The sequence below is a fragment of the Lampris incognitus genome, chromosome 6 (genome assembly GCF_029633865.1).
Source record: "Lampris incognitus isolate fLamInc1 chromosome 6, fLamInc1.hap2, whole genome shotgun sequence".
Classification (NCBI taxonomy): domain Eukaryota; kingdom Metazoa; phylum Chordata; class Actinopteri; order Lampriformes; family Lampridae; genus Lampris; species Lampris incognitus.
Window position 1 is genome coordinate 36,009,600 of NC_079216.1, and position 25,921 is coordinate 36,035,520.

The window sequence follows — 25,921 nt, forward strand, 5'->3', positions numbered from 1 at the left end:
GGCTACCACAGACAACAAAGACACAGAAACCACAAGTCACAGAACATCATACAGTATTCAAAACAAGCTGCCATGAAGGCACAGAACCACACAGTATAGGATCACAGCAAGGACAAAAAGGTTGCCTCTCTAACCGTGCAGGTGTTCAAGAAAACCGCAAATATATGTGTAACGCCATGCCAAAGACAGGCAGAATAACCTTGTTTACAGAGCAAAGTCTGCTTTATTCATGTTCAAATTAAGTCAATAAGTAGCCACTGGAGTAAACTTTGCACTTCTTAGTTTTTGTCTTTAGTACCATAAAATGGGAACCTGTAGCTCAACTGGGGTCATTGCCAGTGTGAGAGGACTGGTTCCACTGTGGTCACCCTCATAGGTAACATATGGCATCATGGTAATTTAAGGAACTTTGGGTAAAAACATGAAAAATTCCATGTCATGCTATGTTGCCTTTGTTAATGAGTGAATGAATGAATGAAACCTTTATTGCCCTTTGTGGAATTTGCTTTGCACAAAGAGCACAAGAGAATATCAAAAAATATTAACAATCATACATGGTAGCACATAATATAAAGCAAAATCATTTTAAAAAACATCATAAAAAGTGTCATAAAGGGGTGTCCGGGTAGTGTAGCGGTCTATTCCATTGCCTACCAACACAAGGATCGCCGGTTTGAATCCTCGTGTTACCTCCGACTTGATCGGGCATCCCGACAGACACAATTGGCCGTGTCTGCAGGTGGGAAGCTGGATGTGGGTATGTGTCCTGGTCGCTGCACGAGCGCCTCCTCTGGTCGATCAGTGCGCCTGTTTGGGGGGCAGGGGGAACTGTGAGGAATAGCGTGAGCCTCCCACGTGCTACGTCCCCCTGGTGAAACTCCTCAATGTCAGGTGAAAAGAAGCAGCTGGTGACTCCACATGTATCGGAGGACGCATGTGGTAGTCTGCAGCCCTCCCCAGATGGTGGAGCAGTGACTGGGATGGCTCGGAAGAGTGGGGTAATTGGATGGGTACAATTGGGAAGAAAAAGGACTACAATTTTTAAAAAAAAAAGCATCATAAAAATCCGTGAAGGACATCAAGTGCAAGTTCGACAAGTGCTGAATTCTGTGTGGGACAAACGATATGATGCCTCTTTTAGTCCACATCCTGGGCATGCTATACCTTCACCCTGAAGGTCAAAGGGCATATTCACACCATAAAGGGTGAAGTGGACCTGCTATGATCTTGTGAGCTACATTCATGCTATGTTGGTCTGTCATGTACGTGTGTGTATGTGTTGGCCATACTTCATCCAATTATACACACCTGTCTTTATTTGCACCAACACCTAGTGAATTCATTATTTATTCTCAATAGATCCAGGAGAAATCTTATTAGCAGACACTTAGTAAGTGGTTGAACCAGGTCAAAACGAATTGTGCACGTATTTATGAATTATTTTATTTGAGACTGGAATGTTTATCCCCACCTTATGAAATGACAAGTTTTGATTCAATCTTCCCATTTTACAGGTGACTCCATTTCAGAATTATTGTAGGCGTACACCATTTAATGAACAGCCCTGCCTTGCTCTGTTGGTCGTGAAATAGAGTAGCAGATCTGCATTTGCCATCCATCATTTTATGCATCGTTCCAAAGAGCTATTTCACCCTGAGATAAGACAAGTCAGCCCAGACAGTAAGTCTTAATCGGCCATTAGTTTGCTGGCCGCTTCCAGGATACTCTTGATAAGACTCTTCCTGATGGCTTACACAGGCACGTGCACACACACACACACATACACACACACACACACACGCAGGGTTTCTCTATACTTGTGGGGACCCAACATTTGGATTTGGTCTCCATTGGGATAGAAAAACAAGGACACACACACACACACACACACCAGATCATTAACTGTCAGCTCCCATTAGGAGAAAGCATTGATCACCATGGCGGCCTGCTCAGGCTTCTTTACCCATCAGCCAGCTGCACCTTTCCCAGCTCCCCTTCACAGCACCGCTGGCCAAACCCTTAGAGGGCTGCTTAAAGGAAGCCAACCTGCCAATGAGGGCTAATGAATACCCAGCACAGAACATCTGCCACCTGTTAGAGGAATTCATCACGCTCTCTGTCTTTAGAGACTTTGGGCTTTTTAAAGCTCTCTCTAGCGGTCTCTATCTCTTTATGTGTCTACTTAGCTCCCTCTCCCTCCTTCGGACTCTTGGCGATGTTACGTAACTTTTGGCCCATATCTGAGCTCTTTCCCCATTACCGATTTGCCACAGCCCTGTTGACATTACTCATTCACTCGCTTTGAATAACCGCAGATTAGCCGTCTAACCGTTGGGGTGGAGACCTGATATTTCCGCCTACCCCTCCCCTCGGTGGCGTGTCTCATCCTCCCCGCTGCTGTTGTCCACAAATGATTATTTGGTCTGTGTGGTAGCTGGGTATCGCTGCATGTAGGATAATCAATAGAGGCTAATCTGACATTAAAACTTGAGTGGATTTGTATGTGAACCTGTGTGCAAGTGCACATAGAAGTGTATTATTATTATATTTAGCTCCCATCCTGGCCTGGATCAAACATAAATTCTTGTTTTACCCAACCTATAATGGCATGTTGGCAGCATGGTGGCCCAGCAATGAGGCACTGTTGCCTCATCGCAAGAAGGTCCTGGGTTCGAACCTCAGGGCGTCCCAGGTCCTTTCTGTATGGAGTTTGCATGTTCTCCTCGTGTCTGCGTGGGTTTCCTCGGGTTGCTCCGGTTTCTTCCCGCCATCAAAAAAACATGCATGTTAGGGTTAATACTCCTGCCTGTGTCCCTGAGCAAGGCAATGGGAAGAAGAACTGGAGTTGGTCCCCGGGCGCTGCAGCTGCCCACTGCTGCTATACAATAGGATGGGTTAAATGCAGAAGACATGTTTGTGAGGTTTGTTGTGTCAGACAATCCAGCGGTGAACAGACTGACTGCAACATGAGAGTATGAAGAGAACATAAGAGAGGATGCATTTTTCTCTGTTATTGTCATCTTAACTCTCACTGCCCAAGTTGTATGGATGGAGTAAACTCCACCCATCTTGGACTCCCAAGCAGGTTAATGCTGAGCAGGTCTGCTCGTATCTGATGACCGCTGGTCCTTGAGATTGGAGGACGTCCTGCTTCTTGGTAGGGGACATAGATAAATGAACATGTGGTGAGAATAAATCTGAAACATATGCATTAAAAAGGAAAATAGCGGTAATCACATTAATAATTATGTTATATTAGCATTAATTAACTCACAAGAAAGAAATAGATAAACGTCCATAGGGTTAGTGGTTGTGTCAGGAAGGGCATCCGACGTAAAATTTTGCCAGATCATTATGCGGATTGACAAGACCGCCATCGGTGTTGTGCCCTCAAAGGGTACCGATGGAAACTGTCGATTCCGCTGTGGTGACCCCTGGGAAACAGGGAACAAGCCGAAAGAAGAAGAAGAAGAAGAAGAAGAAGAAGAAGAAGAAGAAGAAGAAGAAGAAGAAGAAGAAGAAGAAGAAGAAGAAGAAGAAGAAGAAGAAGAAAGAAATAGATAAAGCTTTTTGAAAGTGGACAGTTGTCCCACTTTCATTGCACAGATTTGGGGACAGAAGAGGGAAAGCCTTGGTGGGCTTCATCCCAGGCTGATGGGGTCATACATGTAGCTGTGGATAAGACTGCGTGGTGTAAAAGGGGGCTGTGGCACCATAAGACTAGTTGTAATTGTCACGTCAGTGACCCTGTCTGAAAGACATGGGAGGAGGGCCCAGTTCACACAGAGTTCACAAACATTTATTAATACAACACAGGAAGACGTTTAGTCGACATCTCCATTAACAAGATTAGATAATGTAAAGAGAATAGTTTGCCCCCCCCCCCTTGCTCTCTCTCTCTCTCTCTCTCTCTGTGCATGCCTGCATACAGATGATTAACTGATAATTATTTTTTTTCCCAGGCAGAGCAGCCATGTGTCTTACTGATGAGTTTATTTTACCAGCCTCTTTTGGAATGCAATGTGCTCCATCACTGAGGGCAATAGGGGGATCGAACCAAATCTTTTTTTTTTAAATTTTATTAAAAACACACTTGTGTTGTCAGAGCATTTACAAAGAGTAAAAAGTATATATTCCTTCTATAAAGACACATTATAAAAAAGTGACAATCGACTTATTGCTAAACACCGTAACAGCCCACAGAAACTAAGAAAACAAACAAGCATAACACAACCATAAACAAACAACAAAATATAAAAATAGGAAAAAAAGAAAAACACTTCTCAGTAGAGCTAATAATAAACCGTGTCAATTATAGAAACTAATAGTCAGTGCAGCAGCATATCAGAACCGAATCTTTCAGCAGAAATCGTTTTGCTTGCAAGTCAAAGAGGGACCTGATCACTTGCACCAACTAAGAAGCCACAGTAGGCTGTGAGTGAGTGAGGACAGTGGACCGTAGCACAGAGTTCAATTCCCGAAAACTGTGAGATGGAAAGAAATTACACGCTATGTAGGCCCGTGCACCCAGAAGCACAGATAGAGAGGCGTTTTATGCGAGTAAAGTTTCACATGAGGATATTAGTGCAGCAAGTAGTTACTGTTCCCAAATGCGTGAATGTGAGAACGAGTTTGCATTATGGGCTTAATTTGAGGGTGAGGGTGAACTCAGTGGAAACAACAGAACTACGAGCTGTTCGGTGGGGAAAAGGGAGAAACGACTGACAAGCCCATTGATCTGTGAAGAGCAAAAACGCAGGAGAAAACCTGTGAAGATGAACAAGAATGAGAGGTGCTTCAGAGGAATGATAAATTGACGATTATCTTAACCAAAGTATATGGTAGCAGAGTGACAGATCTCTTTTTATATGTCTATTCCTGGTTCCAGGATGGATTTTAAAAAAGAGAGCAGCAGCTGATATGAAACCAGCACAGCCCAGATGCACATCTGTCTGAAACACAGTGTTTAGAAGTCAGATGGACATAGTCTGGTTGACAAAGGTAAAACCCACAGTAAGTTCCAGTGGCACTGCAGATAGGATGACCATGCAGCTGTAAACCCTCAGAAGAGTGAGAGAAGATTTTAAAAGGAGGGAGGAGAGGGTGGGGCTATGACCGCAAGAAGACTGGAGGAGACACGTTAACTGGAAAGAGATTTATGCTCTGCGTTTGGCGATCGAAGTAACTGGAGGGAGAGAGTTGAGAGAAGCTCAAGAGAGATAGGAAAAAGTGAAATGCAATCACAGCCTTAAAGGGGGTCTAGTGTCTCTCTCTAGGGTACCTTGAAGGCTGTGGGGAGCCTCTCATTTCATTTTTTTAACCAGCTCAAAATTCACCAGGGTTCAAGCTGCTGACCCTGGTCAAAGGCCAGAGTTGTAGGAAGCTCAGTTAACTTAGATGCTAGAGAAAGAGTTGGAAATGCAACTTGATTGATTGATTGATAGAGAGACGGAGAGAGGGATGAACAGAGAAATATGGATGGGAAGTGATTTTTTTTTTTTTTTTGCACAGCTCCTGAGCTTTAGTTAACTTATTAAGTCCATTTACACTGAGATCCATTGCGTTGAATTTCAGTGAGGGGCACAATTTTGGACAGTGATGCCAATCTGTCTTAAACACATCAGCAATAGAAAGTATCAGCAAGGACAATACATTGCTAATTCCCTTTGGTAATTACAAACTTTTTGCATTTCAACTTAAATGAATTATTTCACAAGCATTACTATTATTACAATTCATAATATCAACCTTGGCAGCAAGGTGGCGCAGTGGTTAGCGCGGTCGCCTCACAAAAAGAGGGTCCTCGGTTCAAGCCCCAGGGTAGTCCAACCTTGGGGGTCGTCCCAGGTCGTCCTCTGTGTGGAGTTTGCATGTTCTCCCTCTGTCTGTGTGGGTTTCCTCCAGGTGCTCTTGTTTCCTCCCACAGTCCAAAGACATGCAGGTCAGGTGAATCGGCCATACTAAATTGTTTCTAGGTGTGAATGTGTGTGTGTGGGCTCTGTGATGGACTAGCAGCCTGTCCAGGGTGTCTCCCCGCCTGCCACCCAATGACTGCTGGGATAGGCTCTGGCATCCCCGTTGCCCCATAGAGCAGGATAAGCGGTTTGGATAATGAATGAATGAATGAATGAATGAATGAATGAATGAATGAATGAATGGATGGATGTCAATCTGCTTGATCTGTTTTGAGTTTCTTGTTTGCCTAAGATCAGAGATCTTCTCCATAGACCACTGGTTCACAACCATCCCATGAGCTTTTCTTTGCAACTAATCTCTTTCACTGAATGTTTTCAGTAACTAGTTTGCACCTCTGCTGGGAAAATGGCTAACGTGGCCATGAAGAATAACTATATGAATTTACAGATCTTAATGGCATCACTGAATCACTACCAGTCTCCTTAATCTACGTATGAAGAAATGCAAACCTTGTTATGGCTTTTGACTTCCACGTCTTAACAACAGAGCCTTGATCAAAAGTATTAAATTCAGTTTCATGAGAGTTAAACCAACATTTGTGTCCCTGTACAAACAATTGGAAGACAAGCCTCTTCACGGCTACATGACTATGACTGGTAAGAATGAGCCTGTGATGTTATGTTGATTCTCCAAAGGTTTAGTGAAAGCGGGACAGTCGCCGGTGGTTTTTCCAGGGATGGCAGGCCTGCTGTGTGGGCCGAGGACGGGGAAGAGCGGTCAGGTCTGAGGGCCAGATGATTAGCCACTTCAAGCCCCGGCAGCATGGCCTTAGTGGCATCTGAGAAATCCCAGCTCAGTATAATGGCCTTGTTAGGATAATGGTGGTAGTTACGGGCTTCGTCTTCATCCAGGTAATTTGATCTATCCACACGGTGAATAGCATTCAATACCTGCAAGTGGTTTTAGTCATAGTGTGGCTCTGGTGTAGATGCAGGAGTGATATAGGAGCTATTTCTGTTTGTTTACTCAAATCAGCATCCCAAAGAAAATGCTCAGCCATTATGGATGGGAAATTATTTTTTTGTTCATTGTTTTCCACCCATGAAATATGAGTGGGAATATTTTTCGTTGGTTTTATCTGACAATATGAAATGTGTGAGTCATATAGGTTTTCCGGTTGGCAAGCTGACTGAGTAAAGCTGGCCAGAGCCATCGGTCATTTTGGCCCGTCCACTGGGCTGTTTTAGCCGGTGTGCTGACGTTATCTTAGACCTGTGACAAACACCCTCTTACAGGAATATCTAGCGAGGAAGGATGACACAACATGTGCCTTGAGATAGATTTATGTTTGACAAATGTGCTGGTATCCTATGCGTTGGTCTAATCCTATTCCTTGGCAAAGGGGTTTTACCTACTAGAGTCTTATTTTCTACCCTAAGATTAGCTTGAGCTGTTATAACAAGAGGTCATCAGAAAGAGTACAGCTGGCGTCATCATATGATGTATATGATGTATATGCACCATTTAATTAACACCCTGATTACCTGGCAGACAAGAAACAAGGGCCTTTGTATGCAACAGCTTTTGGAAACCTTTGGAAATCGCCCAATTAATTCTATTTAAACATTTAGGGATATTTTTTGAACATCCAAATACATCATATGCAGAGTCTTCTGTTAAGCCATGTTTCCTTATACAGTGAAAATAACAAGAACACTTTTAGGGTGTCCTGGTGGTGTGGTGGTCTATCCCGTTGCCTACCAACATGGGGATTGCCGGTTCGAGTCCACGTGTTACCTTTGGCTTGGTCGGGTGTCCCTACAGACACAATTGGCCGTGTCTGCAGGTGGGAGGCCGGATGTGTCCTGGTCGCTTCACTAGCGCCTCCTGTGGTTGGTTGGGGCGCCTGTTCGGGGGGACTGGGGGGAATAGTGTGATCCTCCCATACACTATGTCCCCCTGGCGAAACTCCTCACTGTTAGGTGAAAAGAAGCGGCTGGCGACTCCATGTGTATAGGAGGAGGCATGTGGTAGTCTGCAGCCCTCCCTGGATCGGCAGAGGGGTGGAGCAGTGACCGAGATGGCTCGGAAGAGTGGGGTAATTGGCCAAGTACAACTGGGGAGAAAAAGGTGGGGAAAAAAGCCCAGAAAAAAAGAAAATTATACGAACACATAGAGGTCCAAGATCCTGATGAAGAACACTTCAACAGGATGTGTTTTGATGGACCCTCTTTGGTTATGTGGTGAAATTCAGCCAATAAACTTAGAAAGCTGTGTTACAGTTAACTCCCACAGTAGAGTTTCATGGTGGCTTTTTTTTTTAAGTCATTTTGAAAACCGCAGTCCTATCCAGGGGTCTTAAAGTACTAAGATTCCTTGAGCTTGGAACTTTTCTTCTCCTCCCCCACAGGAAGGTGCCGTGGTGGCTCTGTTTAAGATCTGCAGGCAGGACTGCTTCAGCGACTTGTACGCTCATGCCTTGAGAACGGTGGCCTCCATTTGCTGTGTGGAGGAGGGCATCAACCAACTGGACAATGTAATGCACGCGCACACACACACACACACACACACACACACACACACAAGTAGTGGTATTTTAACTTAAGTTTAATGTGCAAGCAGTTTAAATGTATGTTAATCGGAGATCGACATCTCTGATAGAAAAATTACTCAATTACACATTTCACTTGTGTATGCACAATTGAGTGTGCTTGTGTTTGTAGATGTCTTTGTTTATATGCATGTTCAAAGTGAAAGCAATGGAGCAAACATTGTGGATCAGATTTGCTGAGTTTGTGTGTGCGTGTGTGTGTGTGTGTGTTTGTTTTTACAAGAATGTATCTCTACATCTTTAATCCATCACAACTTATTCCAGTACTCTTATACTCCTGCACGATCAAAAATTCAAAATAAAACATACACACGCGCACACACACACACACACGCACGCACGCATGCACAAGCACACACACTAACACACACACAAACACTCACACACTTGCTGTATTTTGTTCAGATAGATATGTTGTCAGTGATCAGCCTAAGTTAGCACAGGGAAACCTGTAGGCTTCTTCTGCATGTGCCGGTAAAGGCTGCCTACAGTAGCACACATTAAACAAGGCTTTGGCACACTGGGATATGATGGGAACAATCGCTTATTTCCACTGGTGAACAAGACGCATTAACACTGAGAACAGCAGGAGGTTTAGTCAGACTGAGTGGAACGTGATCAGACGTCAGAGGGTACATGTTCCCTCACTGCACACACACACACACACACACACACACACACAATCATTCATTCCTGGCTGATGTAACACACAGTTCATCTACTTCGCCAGTTGAACAGCTCAAACTGTCCAGCGGCTAGCAAAGCAGATCCACACGCTGCTTGCAACTCCCCTCACCCCCGCCCCCAAAAAATATTTTTTTTGGGGGTCTTCCTTTTTTTTATTTGATTTGAATGGCAATTTAGGAGATGGATGGGGTACAACCAATAACCAGATTGGCTTTCTTGGCCCAGAAAAAACCACATTGTATAGATTTATTAATGGAGAAAGTAAAACTTTATTTTTTATTTTTTGCAAACTGTGTGTGTGTGTGTGTGCCAGGTTTTTCTTTCCTAATGGGGACCAAATGTTCCCATTAAGAGAGAATAACCAGAAACCACCTACCTTGTGGGGACATTTTATGAGAAAAAAGGTCTGTTTTAGAGTCAGGATTTGGGTTTAGGGTTAAAGTTAGATTTAAGATTAGATAAGGATAGGGTAAGGGTAAGGGTTAAGGCTAGGCATGTAGTTATGATGGTGAAGGCTAGACATGTAGTTATGATGGGCTAGGGAATGACTGTAGTCAATGAAGGGTTCCCACAAGTATACGTTGACATGGTTTTGTGTGTGTGTGTGTGTGTGTGTGTTTGTGGAAGTAAGAGAATGAGGGAGATAGATAGACTGATAGATAGACATATAGAGGGCTAGACAGATTGAAAGAGAGAGGGGATAGAGGGATAGATAGACAGATAGAGAGAGAGGGATATATGATAGAGGGACAGATAAATAGACAAAGAGAGAGAGGGGATAGAATGATAGATGATAGAGGGATAGGTAGACAGAGAGAGAGAGAGGGATAGATAGATAGATAGATAGATAGATAGATAGATAGATAGATAGATAGATAGATAGATAGATAGATAGATAGATAGATAGATAGATAGATTCTTTACAGTCCTTGAGGAAAGTGGTTGCCACAGCTTTTACAATACAACATAATGCTTAAAGAAAGAAAGAAAGAATAAATAATTATACAACCTTACCTGTGTTCTTTCCTCTGTGGCTAGCTCAGCCAAACCCTCCTGACATAGTGTGTGTGTGTGTGTGTGTGTGTGTGTGTGTGTGTGTGTGTGGCACAGGATGGCATGGCAGCCTCATGCCAGTGGCTTGTGATCCACGCTGCTGTCTGCCTCCTTATGAAGAGCAGCTGGGATTGCACAAATCAGCCGACTGTAAAAACCTGAAGTGGGACCAAAGCTATTAAAAACAAAATTCTGCCCCAGATTAGCAGCTATGTCCCACGAGGCGCCGTCAGGGAAGTGTAAACTATGAACCGCTCACTGGCAGCTGCTCAGCCGTGAGAAACACACCTGTCGCTCCTGGATGGCGACCGAGAAAAGCGGCCGGCAGGCATCTGGGCTTCTCTTCTCTGGATACTCGTTGTTAAATGTTTATTGGGCAATTCAACAATGCAGAAAAAGAGAGAGTATTGACTGTTAGCAAAGCTGCTCTGTTGCGCTTCTGCTGCACAAATAAAAACAAACCACGCCATCACAAATTTATTTATTTATTTAATATTTATTCTGTTTCATGGTTAGTGGTTCTCATTGGTATGGCAGGTGTCAGTAGCAATGTTAGAGAGGTTTGCTTGTGACCTGAAGGAAAGGCCTGTTCAGATCCCAGTCTGGCTTGGAGAATCTGAGTAAATAGATAGAATAATAGAAAACAGTGAATAGATATCATCATGTTGACAGTTTTAACTTTTATATGACAAAAAAGTGGAGCGAATCAGAAAGTATAGCAGAGCCGAGAGGGCATGAGACAGCAAAGGTCCTGAGCTGGATTTTAAATGAGGATGCTGGGATCAGGGCTCGAGCTCACATTGTAGGCATGAAATCTGTGTGAGTCACGAGGATGCCCCCCCCCCCATACTCTCCCTCCCCCTATCGCACCTTTATCAGCTCTTACTCTTGTGTACTTGTGCACATTCATATACACACAGCTCTGATGGGTATGGAAAACCTGTTTTCATTCCAACCCAAGTCTACCCCAGCTGGTTTCATTGATTCGTCCACCCATTGAAGGTTGAAGGTTTGTTAATCAATGAAATTAGTTGTTGTAATGCTGGGATGGGATGAAGACCTGCAAGCATGCATGCACATGGCTGTCCTTATCATATGATTGGGCATTATCACCACTCTAGTGGAGCTACTTTGCACCAGCCAACAGTATAGAAGTGGTTGTACCAGGCTGCTGCATCATGTACATGTGCGTGGTTGAACAGCATCTGGGTAAAGTATACTCTTGTGCACATTCAGCCTTGCCCGAAGAGGTCATGGTTAGCAGCTACACATTATAGGAAAAGTCCTTATCACAGTGCATAGCATAAAAAGCTTTGCAGACCATTTCCCGGCTTCCAAGATTCATGGCAGGAATATTATCTCATGTCTACATGTCTTGTGTTGACTTGTAATAAGTCCACCCCAATATTTATCCTCACAACACCATGTACATCTTCAGTTTACTGTTGCAATATGTCTTTCATCTGTTTTTGACATAACTCTTATACAAGGCTCAGCGTTTTCGGTTTTTACCGATTTTCACCAAAAAAATACCCAGATTTTTTAAAAGGAGCAGATCAGTTTAAACACCGATAAATTCATGGATTTTTTTATTTTTTGAAAAATAAAAACCGAAAACGCTGAGCTGTACTCTTATACTATCTACTACTACTACTACTACTACTACTACTTTCAGCTGCTCCTGTTAGGGGTCGCCACTGCGGATCATCCGTTTCCATTTCTTCCTGTCTTCTGCATCTTCCTCTGTCACAGCAACCACCTGCATGTCTTCCCTCACCATATTCATAAACCTCCTCTTTGGCCTTCCTCTTTTCCTCTTCCCTGGCAGCTCCATATTCAGCATCCTTCTCCCAATATAACCAGCATCTCTCCTCCACACATGTCCAAGCCATCTCAATCTTGCTTCTCTTGCTTTGTCGCCAAACCGTCCAACCTGAGCTGTTCCTCTAATATAATCGTTCCTAATCCTGTCCTTCTTCAACACCCCCAATGAAAATCTTAGCATCTTCAACTCTGCCACCTCCAGCTTTGTCTCCTGTCTTTTCATCAGTTCCACTGTCTCCAAACCATACAACTTAGCTGGTCTCACAACCATCTTGTAAACCTTCCCTTAAACTCATATTAGCTAAGCAGTTGTTTTTAGCATGGGGCCCTGGACCATGCGGGGTGTTTGTGAGTTATTTTAAGTGGGATCGTAGCTGATTTATGAAGTATAAAAAAAAAAGTGTGCATCTCTCAAACGAAATACGTAATATTTAATCATTGATTTATTTCAATAATTTATTTTTGTCTGTGAATTTGTGTATTTCTCAAATAATGAACATTTGCAGCCTCTAGAGCCTTTTCAATAATTAATCAAGCCCAGCAAAACTGCCTCAGAGCTAAAACTTCACTGTTGTCCACAAATTTTGTATACTGTCCTTGTCTTAAGGGTCATTTATGACCCGCCTTGATTAAACCTCTAAATCAAAGCAACTTAATTTAATTTTAAACCCCAAATCTATTTTGCACCAAAAAACAAACTGTCATTCATCACAAACTTTGTGACTATCTGGGTTTTCCCTCTTCACAGTGCAGAAAGACTGCATTTAATCAGTGGACAACACTCGTTTTTATTACAACACACCTGTCATACTTGTTTTCTTTACTAAATTAGAGGTTTATTATTATTATTATTATTGCTTAAGGTACTGCATAGTTGTAAAAATTAACTTTTTAGCAAGAGATGGTACTTGTATAGCCTAAGAAAGTAGCAGAAAGTTTTTTTCCCCTCTTTTTTCTCCCCAATTGTCAATTGTACTTGGCCAATTACCCCACTCTTCTGAGCAGTCCTGGTCGCTGCTCCACCCCCTCTGCTGATTTGGGGAGGGCTGCAGACTACCACATGCTTGCTCCGATACATGTGGAGTCACCTGCTGCTTCTTTTCACCTGACAGTGAGGAGTTTCACCAGGGGAACGTAGTGCGTGGGAGGATCACACTATTCCCCCCCAGTTCCTCCTCCCCCCGAACAGGCACTCCGACCAACCAGATGAGGCGCTAGCACAGCGACCAGGACGCATACCCACATCCAGCTTCCCACCCGCAGACACAGACAATGGACCTATCGCTAAGCCCCTCCCCCCTTAGTTACTGTTGCTAACTCAGACAAGCTACCCGGGCTGACTAGAGAGTTACAATGGCAGCTATCGGTGTCAAAACTATATCCCAAGAGGCTATACATAACTTTTGGAAACAGAAGGACCTGATTTCATCTAGAAGCCATCAAAAAGGACTTCACTATGCTATGGAGGGATATGTGCAAAATTTAAAACTAGATGTGGTGGGTGACAAGCTTAAATTGGAGGTGAGAGTTTACAGATCACAATGCAAGAGGAAAAGCCTCATCTCACGGTCATCATGATTGCAGATAACATCATCCAGGACCAGCATTGTTCGTGAACTGCAGGGTAAGACAAATTAATGTCTTCAATTAACCAACATTAATCCTGGAGAGGCACTCAGATGTACGTGTATTAGTTTATTAAAATAAATAGTTTATTATTTAGAGCAAACTTTTAATGATTTTATCATTAAAAGTTTGCTTCAAAGTGAAAAGTATATTACACAAATCTTGCCTTACCTTAGAACAAATGTAGACATCCTTGTTTATCTTCGTTACGTTGAGTTGACTGTGTGGTCTGCCACACAGCTTAATCCACTGGAGACATTTGGTTCTGTCTTGTTTTGGTTTGGGAAATGGGATAAAATATACCCCATTGCCTATCCTCTCAGGATACCTCGTATCAGTGTTGCATGTACCCCATGCACATCGTTTGACCATTTTTGTTCAACTTATATCCATTAAACATCACAAAAAACCACGACCTCTGATGCAACTCTGATGCGACTTAATGGAGTCGTTAGCTTTAGATGTCCGAGTGAGCTCCCGCGTGCATTTGGTACTACATTGCCATTGGCTCGTCTGCGTTTGAGGGGCGGGACTGAGCGACAGGTCAATTTTGTCTGTAGGGATGCCCGACCAAGCCGGAGGTAACGTGAGGATTCGAAACAGCGATCTCCATGTTGGTAGGCAACGGAATAGACCACCATGCTACCCAGACTCCCCGTGCAGAAAGTTTTTGTCTTAGGGTCATACAATCTTAGTACCCTAGTGGTGTACAGCTTTTTCTAATGTTGGGGTCACTCTAGGAAAAGTCATAAAATTTCAGGAGGAAAAAAAATAATTTAGAGTCTTTCCTCTGCTATTAAACACTGTTATGGGTAATTTTTTGACCCGTAGACAACAGAAGGGTTAATTGAGTGAAGGCTTACTATTTATCAATTCCCTTATCCAGCATTTACTACCTGTTCACATCCGAGGGCCCTGCCATTTGCACTGCTGGTTTCTGGTCACTTGCAATATTGAAGAGTGAAGGTTAATAACCTAACCTCACACCCTCTAACCCTCAGTACAGGTGCTCCTCAGGGCTGTGTTCTCTCCCCCTGGCTCTTCTGACTTTACATCACCCACTTTACATCCACAGATAGCTCTGTGAAAATAATAAAATACGCAGATGACACAACCATTGTAAGCCTCATCTCCAACAATGATGAAACCCAGTACCGCACTGAAGTAGACCAATCTGTCATTTGGTGCGCAAACAACAATCGTCTGCTCAATACAGCCAAAACCCAAGAACTCATTATTGACTTCCGATGCATGCCGAATCCTAAAACACCCATATAAATGAACGGAGACCCCATCACCACCACCGACTCTTAAATTCCTTGAAACATACATCAGCAATAACCTGAAATGGAAAATTAACACTGAACACATCGTTGCAAAAGCTCAACAACGACTTTACTTTCTTAGGCAGCTTAAAAAATACCGGTTCAAACATCAACATCTCGTTCGGTTTTAGTCAGCCATTATCGAGTCCATCATAAGATCTTCTATTACAGTATGGTATGGCGGCACAGACAGTCAAACACGGAAAAAACTGCAGCGGATTGTCAACAAGGCATCCAAAATCATAGGCAACCCGCTCCCCTCAGTTGAATCTCTACATACTAAATGGACTGTAAAGCGAGCAGGGAAGATCACCTCCAACCTCTCACATCCTGCTCATCACCTCTTCCACCTCCTTCCCTCAGGGAGGCGCTATAGGTCCCTGCCAACTAAGACTAAACGCTTCGCAAACAGTTTTTTTCCCCCCTAGCCATAAGGACTCAGAATTCCTCCCTGTAGTCCCCTCCTCACACATCATTGGCATGAATACCACCATTCACCTGTTATGCCTGATATGTTTATTTCTGTTATTGTGTAACTGTATTGTTCAGTTGTTGTCTATGTATGTATTGTGCTGCAGAGTGTAAAGTGTACCAAAAACAAATTCCACCAGCCTTGGTCATGTGGCTATTAAAACTATCTATCTATCTATCTATCTATCTATCTATCTATATATATATATATATATATTCGTGATATACAAGTACTTAAGCTAGTTCTTTTGTTGCACTGGAAAAGATTTTCAACCAAACGGCCAAAAGGTGAAATGGTAATGCAGTTAGACATAAATGCAGCAGTTTGATTTAGGGGGTCCTGAGACAATACAGTTGAGAACTGCTGACCTAAAGGACACATACACACACACACACACACACACACACACACGCACCACACCCTTACTCTAACCTTAACCTAACCCTAATTCTAACCGTAACCCTAAAACCGAGTCCTAACCCTAAAATAGACCCTTTTCCTTGTGAGGACCTCTGAAATGTCCACACAAGGTAGGTGCTGTCAGGTTTTGCTATCCTAATGAGGACATTTGGTCCACACAAGGATAGCTAAACATGTACACACACACACACGACCTGTGATGGACAGAAAAGTTTTTTGCCTTCGGAACATAATAAATGCAATAAATCCAACACATGGTAAACAGTGTATTTGGAAAAACTTGTGTATGGGTGGATGTGGGGAGGCTGGGGTGGCGATGGGGAGGCTGGGGTGGTGATGGGGAGGGGGTTGGTAGATGAACGGGGGTGGGGAGCGTGGATTTTTCCACGTCAATGGGCCGCGCTGGCACAGTGCTGCTGACGTCCACGGAGACAAAAATAGGGAATTGCCCTGTGAAGCTTGGTGTGCTGATGCTCGTCAGCAAAGAAGACTGACAAGTGTGGCTGAGATTTGACAGTTTACAGGAGTCTTGTCCCGCTGTTTGTCTCAAAAGTTTTGGGTGGTGGGCGGTTGTTGAATATGAAAAAAGACTTACATTCTGCTGTAAAATTCTCTAAAAAATGACTGTAAGAGGGACTGTGTGTGTGGGGAGCAGTGTTTTTTGTCTGCCAAACCTAGATCTTATGATGAATAAGGCAGCAGGCAATATAGGTATTACTAGTCACCACAATGAAAACTTTTTATGCTGAAGGTTTAATTTTTTCATGAACATATTGATAGAGGATTTTCAAAATTTTTGATAGATGATTTTTAAAGTGTGTGACAATACTCAACCCTTGAAGTGGCCAAATCACAGTGGATGCTGCATCTGAGAAGCTGTAAAAAAAAAAAACTTTGGGGGAGGGGGGGGGGGGCAATGTTTAGGCTGTGTGACATTGCCACCTACTGGCTGAGTACGTGTACTGCCTATTCACGCAACCTAAATTCTCCTTTGGTCCTGGTCACTCATTCTTCAGCTCAAACACCCAGGCACGTGAACACACGCGCGCGCGCACACACTTTTTGTTGACTTTCTTTTGTCTCTTGTGTTAGCAATGAGTGACACCAGTCAATGAAAGAAAAACATTTGGACTCACATAATTGTGCTTTCTGGTCGTACTCATCCCAGATTTTTGAGTGTGAGCATATTGTTTTTGGAGAATGAGCACGGACACTCCCCTTTAAGCTTGATAATGTGCACACCTTGGGAAGATGCCAGCTAGATCCCAAAGTGCCGATAAAAGCATCTCTGCAGCTCAGTATCGCTGTCCCCCTCCACTGGGGTGTGATGAGGGTAAGCCATTAAATTGAAGTGGCTTAGTTGCTTCTTGATGGTTTTATGGGCTGCTGAAGTCTCACCCACATTGACCCTTGTTAACAATCAGTCTGGGTGGCCAAAAATAGATCAGAGCTATCATGCTACAGATGTTTTGGCAGAGGTTGGGAGGGCAGCATTTACAGGTAAAGTAATACGAATATCTAGACTGATACATATTATGAGATCCACCATCAAGACTACATCAGTCATGCATATTTAATTACTGACAGTATTGCAGTATTCAGCATTACATCCATCACGCAATAGCACATACAGTATAGTAACTCTATCTACACCCATCTACAGGCCAGTAGCCAGTCTTTCAAGGATGAGGATGTGTACATCCTTGATAGGGTGGAACACTGGTTTGAATGGGGAGTCAAAGAGGTCATCTATGTGAAGAGGGAACGACCATCCCTGAACCGGGGGGGGGGGGGGGGAGACTAAGAGTACATCTTTAAACTTAAATCTGCTGCCATCTTACGATGCTGTGATTGCAAACATCCCCAAATCCTCTGTGAATAGTACACATGGCCGTTGAAACTCTAGTTAATGGTCACAAAAATTCGCATATGAAACAGATCATTGGTTTCGGTCGTTATGCCGCTGTATTGTTTATAAGGGTGGGGATACCTACAGCCAGTTTAGACTGAAGAGGTCACTTAGCTTAGTGATGAAACCTATCTGTCAATATATGTTGTGTGTCCAGATGAACTGATTCAACTTTCTGTGATTTTCTTACCTGGGTTACTGGGCATGCATAAAGACATCTACTCTAAAAAAAAAGATGTAAACTGTGTGTTTACACCAACATCCCTACCAAAAAAATACATATATACTTGTGTATCCTCAGCAAATATTTCTTAATACATGCTGCCTCTTGAAAATATCCCAAATTTAATTGTACACATTTGAGAGTGAATATACTGTATATCGATTTCCGTTTTCCAGATTTGTTCACTCATATGCATTTTTGTCCGTGAAATTTGCAAATTTATGCATATCGCCATACTCTTACATTGTGAACAGCTCGTGACACACAAAGACACATCAACTTTAACTTGCAGCTCTGTCAGTGATAATGGTGTGTGTGTGTGTTTGGAGGGGGGGTTCATGCAGTATAGCACCAGCTAGTCTCTATCCTCTCTCCATACCTGTCTAATCAAAACTGCACGCATGCCCCCCTCACGTGTAGGTGGATGGGATCCTGTGTCTGGCGGACATCCTGACTGATGAAAACAGTGCTGAGGCAGCCAGGGCGGAGGCAGCTGCTGTGGTGGCCCAGATCACCTCCCCTCACCACACCTCCACGCAGCACCTGGCCAGCTTCCTGGAGAGCATGCATGATATTGTCACTGCGCTCATCAGTGAGTGGATGCACTTCAGTTTGAGTCTAAGGACTTGAACTTCACCATCCATGTAGGCCTCATTGTGGTTGCTGCTGGCAGACCTGAATGCAGTACTATTGGCAAATAATTGTTTGTGACTGGCTTTTAAAGGTGTTTGGACTTATAGGTGGGACATGTTTTGGTATGTAAGACAATTTAATGACTTCTGTAAAGGGTGGATAAGAAAACTATTTGGTGAGGAGCTTTTTTTTTTTTTAATATAAATCAAGAAGCTCTGAGCTAGCTGGGAGCAACTTACAATTTTACATTAGAAAACAGTTGAGTGCAGTACATCTGTAACGGACTACTCACTTGGCAGTATCTACAAATGCCCCACTGCAAGAAAGAAAAACCACAGATCCTTCACTCTAAACATTTAAACAAATGCAAGAGTAATTAGAGAACGCACTTTGGGTGGTATAAACTTCAAACTGTTAAAAGGTTGTGAAACCGCTAATATGGGCACACCATACATGCAGGCTTTAGACAGTGAGTTTAAAGTGGGTGCAATTGCCAACCAGCTATTACCAGTGGTTAGATAGTTTGAATAGTTTCCTTTTTCATTCAGAGGAGAGTCTTTCGCCCTTATTTTTTAGCATTTTGCCTTCGAGGGAACCTATTGACCTTTTCCACATCCTTCAGTTTAAACCTGAGTGTCCTTGGTCTGGTTGCTAGAACATGTGCCTACCTTGGCAATTACTGAGTTTTACGCCATCCATTGGACCTGATCGGTGTTTTCTTTTTTTGATTTAATTTTTGATGTATTTCTTTTCTAACAGAGTTGTGCGAGAGCGCCTCCTGTGGTGAGGTGTTCCTCCTGGCATCTGCTGCCCTTGCCAACATCACCTTCTTTGACAGCATGGCCTGTGAGATCCTCCTGCAGCTCAATGCCATCCACATTCTCCTCCAGGCCTGCAGAGATCGACAGAGAGTCGACACCCCCTACTCCAAAGACCAGGTACAGTGACTTTACACATGTGAGGAGTCTCTCCTGCTCGCTTGCTCACATGAAACACGTAGGACATACCACCATACACGTATACGGTGGAATAGCTAAGTGAGTGGAGCAGGCATGGGAAATGTAGAAATGTAGTGAATAAGTGCGAGAGAAAAAAGTTAAACTCATTTGAAAGTTAAAAAAAAATTGCAAAATTTGTGTATATTTCAAGCATTGACATATGATGATGCTGCACTGGTAAAAAAAACGATTTCAACAGGAATATAAATGAATAATTATCTCTACTGAGATCAAAAAATAAGGATGTTGTCTCATTGTAAGGTTGAACATTAATTAGGATCACTCTCCATCCAAGATTGGAGGACAGTTTTTTTTTTAACCTAGACCTCACCAAGATGTTATTAAGTATAATTTAGAATCACACAAAAACGTCACCAATTGCTTAAGTATTGAGACAATGTATTAGTAGAAGTGAAGCATACAATCACTTAAACTATATAGAAAACATGATGTGTAACTATTTCAACGGGACATAATAAGATGTCTGTGAATGTTCTCATTCATCCAGGTCATAGTTATCCAAAGGAATTGAATCAAGTGCAACTGGACTGGTATATATCCGTGAAGACGTTTCGCCTCTCATCCAAGAGGCTTCCTCAGTTCGTGCCTTTCTGACTAGACCAAGCTAGTCTGACTGACTGGTGATGAAACTCAGATATTTAGCCTCTTTGGAGTCATTATCAGAGCTAACGATGTCAATGGCTCTTTTGTGTTCCGATGTTAAGCAACGACAGTCGTTGGAGGTGTTAGTTTCGACTTCGTTAGTGCTCCATTCAGTGGTCATAAGTCGTTGGAGCTGTTAGTGACCGACTGTTGTTCCTGGAGGCTAAGCTTCTTGAGTCTCCTGGGTAGAGATGAAAGGACAGCATTGTAAGTGGGAGATAGGTGGTGTCGCAGACCTCCTCCTCTGTTGAGGGATGGTTTTTTCAGTTTCACATAGATGGCTTCCTTCACCCCTCTTTCAAGCCATCTATCTTCTCTGTCCAAAATGTGTACGTTGCTGTCCTCTAAGGAATGTGTCTTCTCCTTTAGGTGTAGATGAACTGCTGAGTCTTGTCCAGAGGAGTTTGGCCTTCTGTGTTGGGCCATCCGTTTGTGTAGTGGTTGTTTGGTTTCTCCTATGTATAGGTCAGTGTAATCCTCATTGCCTTGTACGGCATACACCAGATTGCTTTTCCGGGTGTGTGGTACACGGTCTTTGGGATGAACCAGTCTTTGTCGGAGTGTGTTGCTGGGTTTGAAGTATACCGGGATGTGGTGTTTGTTAAACATTCTCCTGAGTTTCTCGGAGACCCCAGAAACATACCGGATGACTATGTTATTCCTTCTGTTCCTCTTCTCCTCATCGCTCACCCGGTTGGTCTTTCTGGAACTTGTTGCAGTTTTCACGAAGGTCCAACTGGGGTAGCCGCAGGTTTTTAAAGCTCCCCTCAGGTGTTTGTGTTCCCATTGGGCCTGAGTGCTGCTGGGCACATTGTCAGCTCTGTGTTGCAGAGTTCTGATGATGCTCAGTTTGTGTTCCAGATGGTGGTCTGAGTCGAAAAGTAGATATTGTTCTGTGTGTGTAGGTTTCCTGTAAACCCCAATGTGGAGGCTCCTGTCTCCCCCAATGTGGACGTCACAGTCCAAGAAGGGCAAACTGTTGTTCTTTAAGTTTTCCCTTGTGAACTTAATATTCTTGTCCACTGAGTTGATGTGTTTGGTAAACGCTTGCACCTCTTGTGTTTGGATTTTGACCCATGTGTCATCCACATATCTGAACCAGGGGCTCGGAGGTGTTCCTCTGAAGGAGTTCAGGGCCCTGTGTTCTACCTCTTCCATATATAAGTTAGCCACAATAGGAGATACTGGTGAGCCTATTGCACAGCCGTGTTTCTGTCTGTAAAACTGGCCCCTGAATTGGAAATATGTAGTGTTCAGGCAAAGGTCCAGTAGTTGGCAAATCTGGTCTGGGCTGAGGTTGGTCCTATTGTGGAGGGTGTCATCCCGTAGCAAACGTTGCCTCAGTTTCCAAAGCCTCCATGGTTGGGATGCAGGTGAATAACGAGGTCACGTCGTAGGATACCATGGTTTCATCCAGTTCCAGTTTTACGCCTTGGACCTTGTTCACAAAGTCAATGGAGTTTTGGATATGGTGAGGTGTTTCGCCCACAAAAGGGGTCAAGATGTTGGCTATATGTTTGGCAATGTTGAACGTGACCGAGTTTATGCTGCTGACAATGGGCCTGAGGGGGGTTCCATCTTTATGGATCTTAGGGAGTCCATATATGCATGGAATGTTATCTTGTGGGTAGAGACGGTGGTATTGTATCCGGTCAATGGTTCCTCCTTTCTGTAGTTTCTGTAGGTACTCTATTATTCTCCTCTTGTAACCACTAGTAGGATCGCGTCTCAGAGGTTCATAGGTGTCGGTGTCACTGAGTAATGACTTGATCTTGGCGTGGTAGTCTGTTGTGTTGAGGATAACCGTGCATCTCCCCTTATCTGCTGGGAGGATAGTGATGTTTTCATCCATGCTCGGGGCTGTCACAGCTTTCCTTTCCTCCATGGTTAGGTTGAAAGGAGGGGGTTTCGCATTGGACAGAGCTGCTGATACCTTTAACCTAAGCTGTTCCGCCTCGGTTTCCATTAGATTGTTTTTCCTTATAGCTGATCTGGTGTATGCTGTACAATGCAATGAGGATCGCACTGACCTATACATAGGAGAAACCAAACAACCACTACACAAACAGATGTCCCAACACAGAAGGCCAAACTCCTCAGGACAAGACTCAGCAGTCTATCTACACCTAAAGGAGAAGACACACTCCTTCGAGGACAGCAACGTACACATTTTCACAGGGAAGATAGATGGTTTGAAAGAGGGGTGAAGGAAGCCATCTATGCGAAACTGGAAAAACCATCCCTAAACAGAGGAGGAGGTCTGCGACACCACCTAGCTCCCACTTACAATAACATCCTTCCATCTCTACCCAGGAGACTCAAGAAGCTTAGCCTCCAAGAACAACAGTCGGTCACTAACGGCTCCAACGACTCATGACCACTGAATGGAGCACTAACGAAGTCGAAACTAACACCTCCAACGACCGTCGCTGCTTAACATCGGAACACAAAAGAGCCATGGCATCAATAGCTCTGATAATGATGCCAAAGAGGCTAAATATCTGAGTTTCATCACCCGCCAGTCAGACTAGCTTGGTCTAGTCAGAAAGGCACGAACTGATGAAGCCTCTTGGATGAGAGGCGAAGTGTCTTCACGGACATATAACCAAGTCCAGTTGCACTTGATTCAATTCCTTTGGATGACATAATAAGATCTGTCTAACTGTACTGTGAGCTTCCTGTTTTCAAAAAGGAGATACATGTATCATGGTTTTTGAAGGCTTACGTGACCTCATTGGGCTATAAATTAAGCCTAGTGAGAAGATTTAGTTTGTCTATAGAATTCTAAATGATGCCCAAAAATATTTTAATGAGTTGTGAGTACAATTAAAAGCCCTTTAACCTCCAACATCTCCAGCTTAGCCAGTTGCTGGTAGAAGACTATGGGCAGTTTCCAGGTGTGGATGCATGGATCTGTATGAGTGTGACGGAGAATGCCCACTCTCCCTCCATCAAATGAGGCTGAGACAGAAAATAAGTGCATTAGATATTTTGCATATTAATTCTATCTTGCATATCTGTCCTAACCGTCAGGTGGTGACAATCCTGGCAAATCTGTCAGTCCTAGAACAGTCTGCTCCTGAGGTCCTGCAAGAAAAAGGTACACTATTTTTCCATGGATAATTTTAGGAACAGACTTTGCATAAGAATTTTAACAGTTGGTTTAATCATGTCAATGGCAGAAGTGGCGCCAAATATTATTTTGTCCACAAGATGGTAGCATCAGGCAATGTCTGTGCAAAGCAGCCACCAGGAGCCCAACCTGAAAATCCATCAGACAGTGATGCTCTTGACTTTTGTAATAAGGTTTTTTCATCATCTTCATATCTCTATTTATATTATATTCTAAAATAACACATTTATATTATAATCCATTTCAATATTTTCCTATTTAGTCTCATCAACTTTGCCTCAGTTCTGTGACAGAGCCTCTGTTTTGTTTGACCTGTATATTTGCTTCTTGTCTTGAGTTCACTCTAGTTGTTGCTGCTGTATTGTGGTCCTCCGGGTTGACCCTGGTGTTAGAGTCAAACATTATCTGTCTGCGTTCTGCTGTGTCAGGTTCCTGTATGCTTTTGCAATGTAACGGTCATTTCTGTTATACCAGGTCTTGTCTGCGTAACATACTTTGTTCTTTTACCTGAAGCACCTTAAAGCTAATTTTTGCAGATGTGCATTTTTTTAATTTAATTTTTAATTTTTTTTTGCATGGTTGGGTCTGGAGGAGCAGACCCCTAACACTAAACACAATGTGCTTAACCTATTGCCAAATATAACCTGTTTTTCAGGATTTTTGGAGTCCTTCCTGATAAGACTAATGCCATATAGCCATTGTTTTTTATGATTTATGTATTTTAACCTGACCAGATAACAAATAGTTGGAGAGGCCCACACTGGATAATAGTGTTTTTGAAAAAATTCCCTCTAGCCAAAGAGTTGTCTAAATTGTCTTGATATTGCAAACCTTGTCCCTTTAGCATGCCAAGCACATTAAAAACAATTTAAAATAAACATGTGCAACTACAATATGTATGGGAAATGTTTGACTCATCTGTTTGCAGTGGCCTAAATCTTTTCTTGCAGGGTAGCATCGTTGTTCTGTATGCCTGTGCAGGCTGTTTCTCCTGTTGGTCCTGACTTGGTTCTGGTTTGGTTATGTCTGGATGCTGTCTGACTGACTTTTGGTCCATTTGACGGTCGATCCTGTCTGTCTTGGCTCATCCTGACGATTTTCTTTCTGCAGCGTCTATACATGTTCTGTGATGCATTATTCTTTTGCTGACTGTTTTAGAGTAGGATACAGGTATGCTTGCATCTAAAAGTGTTTGCCTGTGTATGTCAGTTCTCTCGGACATTGTTGGTTTGTTGTATCTCTGTGTCCTGTTGTGATGGTGTCGCTGGTGTCTGGATCTCTGTCTGTGCTCGCTGGTTTTGTGTGGGATTGTTCTGACTCCACTGTTTCTTATATCCTCTCTGACTGAGTTGGTTTATTGCCTTGTGGTCCATTGTGACCGTAGTGCTCTGCGCTAGCTCTGTCCTATCTGACAGGTCTGTTTCTCATCTCTGTCAGGCATCGAGCGACTGCTCCTTCTACTAGGGGAGAAGCCATCCTCCTCCAGCCCATCGGAGGGTGCTGCATGTGAGCGCGTCCAGCAGAAAGCCGCCGTCACACTGGCCCGTCTGAGCAGAGACCCTGACGTGGCCCAAACAGCCATTCAATTAAAAGGTAGCGTAGTCTCTTGATGTTACCTAGTAATTGTATTTATTTATGAGCTCAGATAACTGGATTGGATTTAGGGTAGGACAGGTGAAAATAACCCCCACTTAGGTGCATTAACCTCCCAGAGTACAGCTTGAAATATAGATTTAGCCTTTAAAATATAATCACACGGGGCGTCTGGGTGGCATAGCAGTCTATTCCGCTGCCTACTAACACGGAGATTGCCGGTTCGAATCCCCGTGTTACCTCCGGCTTGGTCGTGCGTCCCTACAGACACAGTTGGCTGTGTCTGCGGGTGGGAAGCTGGATGTGGGTATATGTCCTGGTCGCTGCATTGGTGCTTCCTCTGGTCGGTTGGGGTACCTGTTCAGGGGTAGGGGTAACTGGGGGGGACATAGCGTGATCCTCCCATGCGCTACGTCCCCTTGGTGAAACTCCTCACTGTCAGGTGAAAAGAAGTGGCTGGTGACTCCACATGTATCGGAGGAGGCATGTGGTAGTCTGCAGCCCTCCCCGGATTGGCAGAGGGGGTGGAGCAGCGACTGGGATGGCTCGGAAGAGTGGGGTAATTGGCCAAGTACAATTAGAGAGAAAAAGGGGGAAAATACAAAAAAATTTTAAAAATAAAATATAATCACACTACCAATAATGTCCTTCAACCTTCTGTGATGCAAAACGTTATTAAACTCACGTGTCAGAAATTCTCCATCACTGTGGAGCGAATCCCTCCCTTTCATGCACATTAATGCCCACTGCTCTACAGAAATGTTTGTATTTGGTGGAAAGATACTATCTGCGTATGATTTATTGATTGACTTAGTGTGACAAGGGGTGAATCATT

General features: G+C 43.4%; 1 protein-coding gene across 3 annotated transcripts in view; it reads left to right on the forward strand.

The window, feature by feature from the left end:
* The window catches only part of LOC130114125 (protein inscuteable homolog), a 92,050-nt gene that overhangs the window by 63,139 nt on the left and 2,990 nt on the right, over nt 1-25,921 (forward strand). For all 3 annotated transcript variants that reach the window (XM_056281897.1, XM_056281895.1, XM_056281898.1), the window contains 5 exons: nt 8,327-8,452; nt 18,487-18,658; nt 19,459-19,637; nt 23,394-23,460; nt 24,931-25,086. In XM_056281897.1, coding sequence (XP_056137872.1) covers nt 8,327-8,452; nt 18,487-18,658; nt 19,459-19,637; nt 23,394-23,460; nt 24,931-25,086 — 700 coding nt within the window. The remainder of the gene's footprint in view (nt 1-8,326; nt 8,453-18,486; nt 18,659-19,458; nt 19,638-23,393; nt 23,461-24,930; nt 25,087-25,921) is intronic.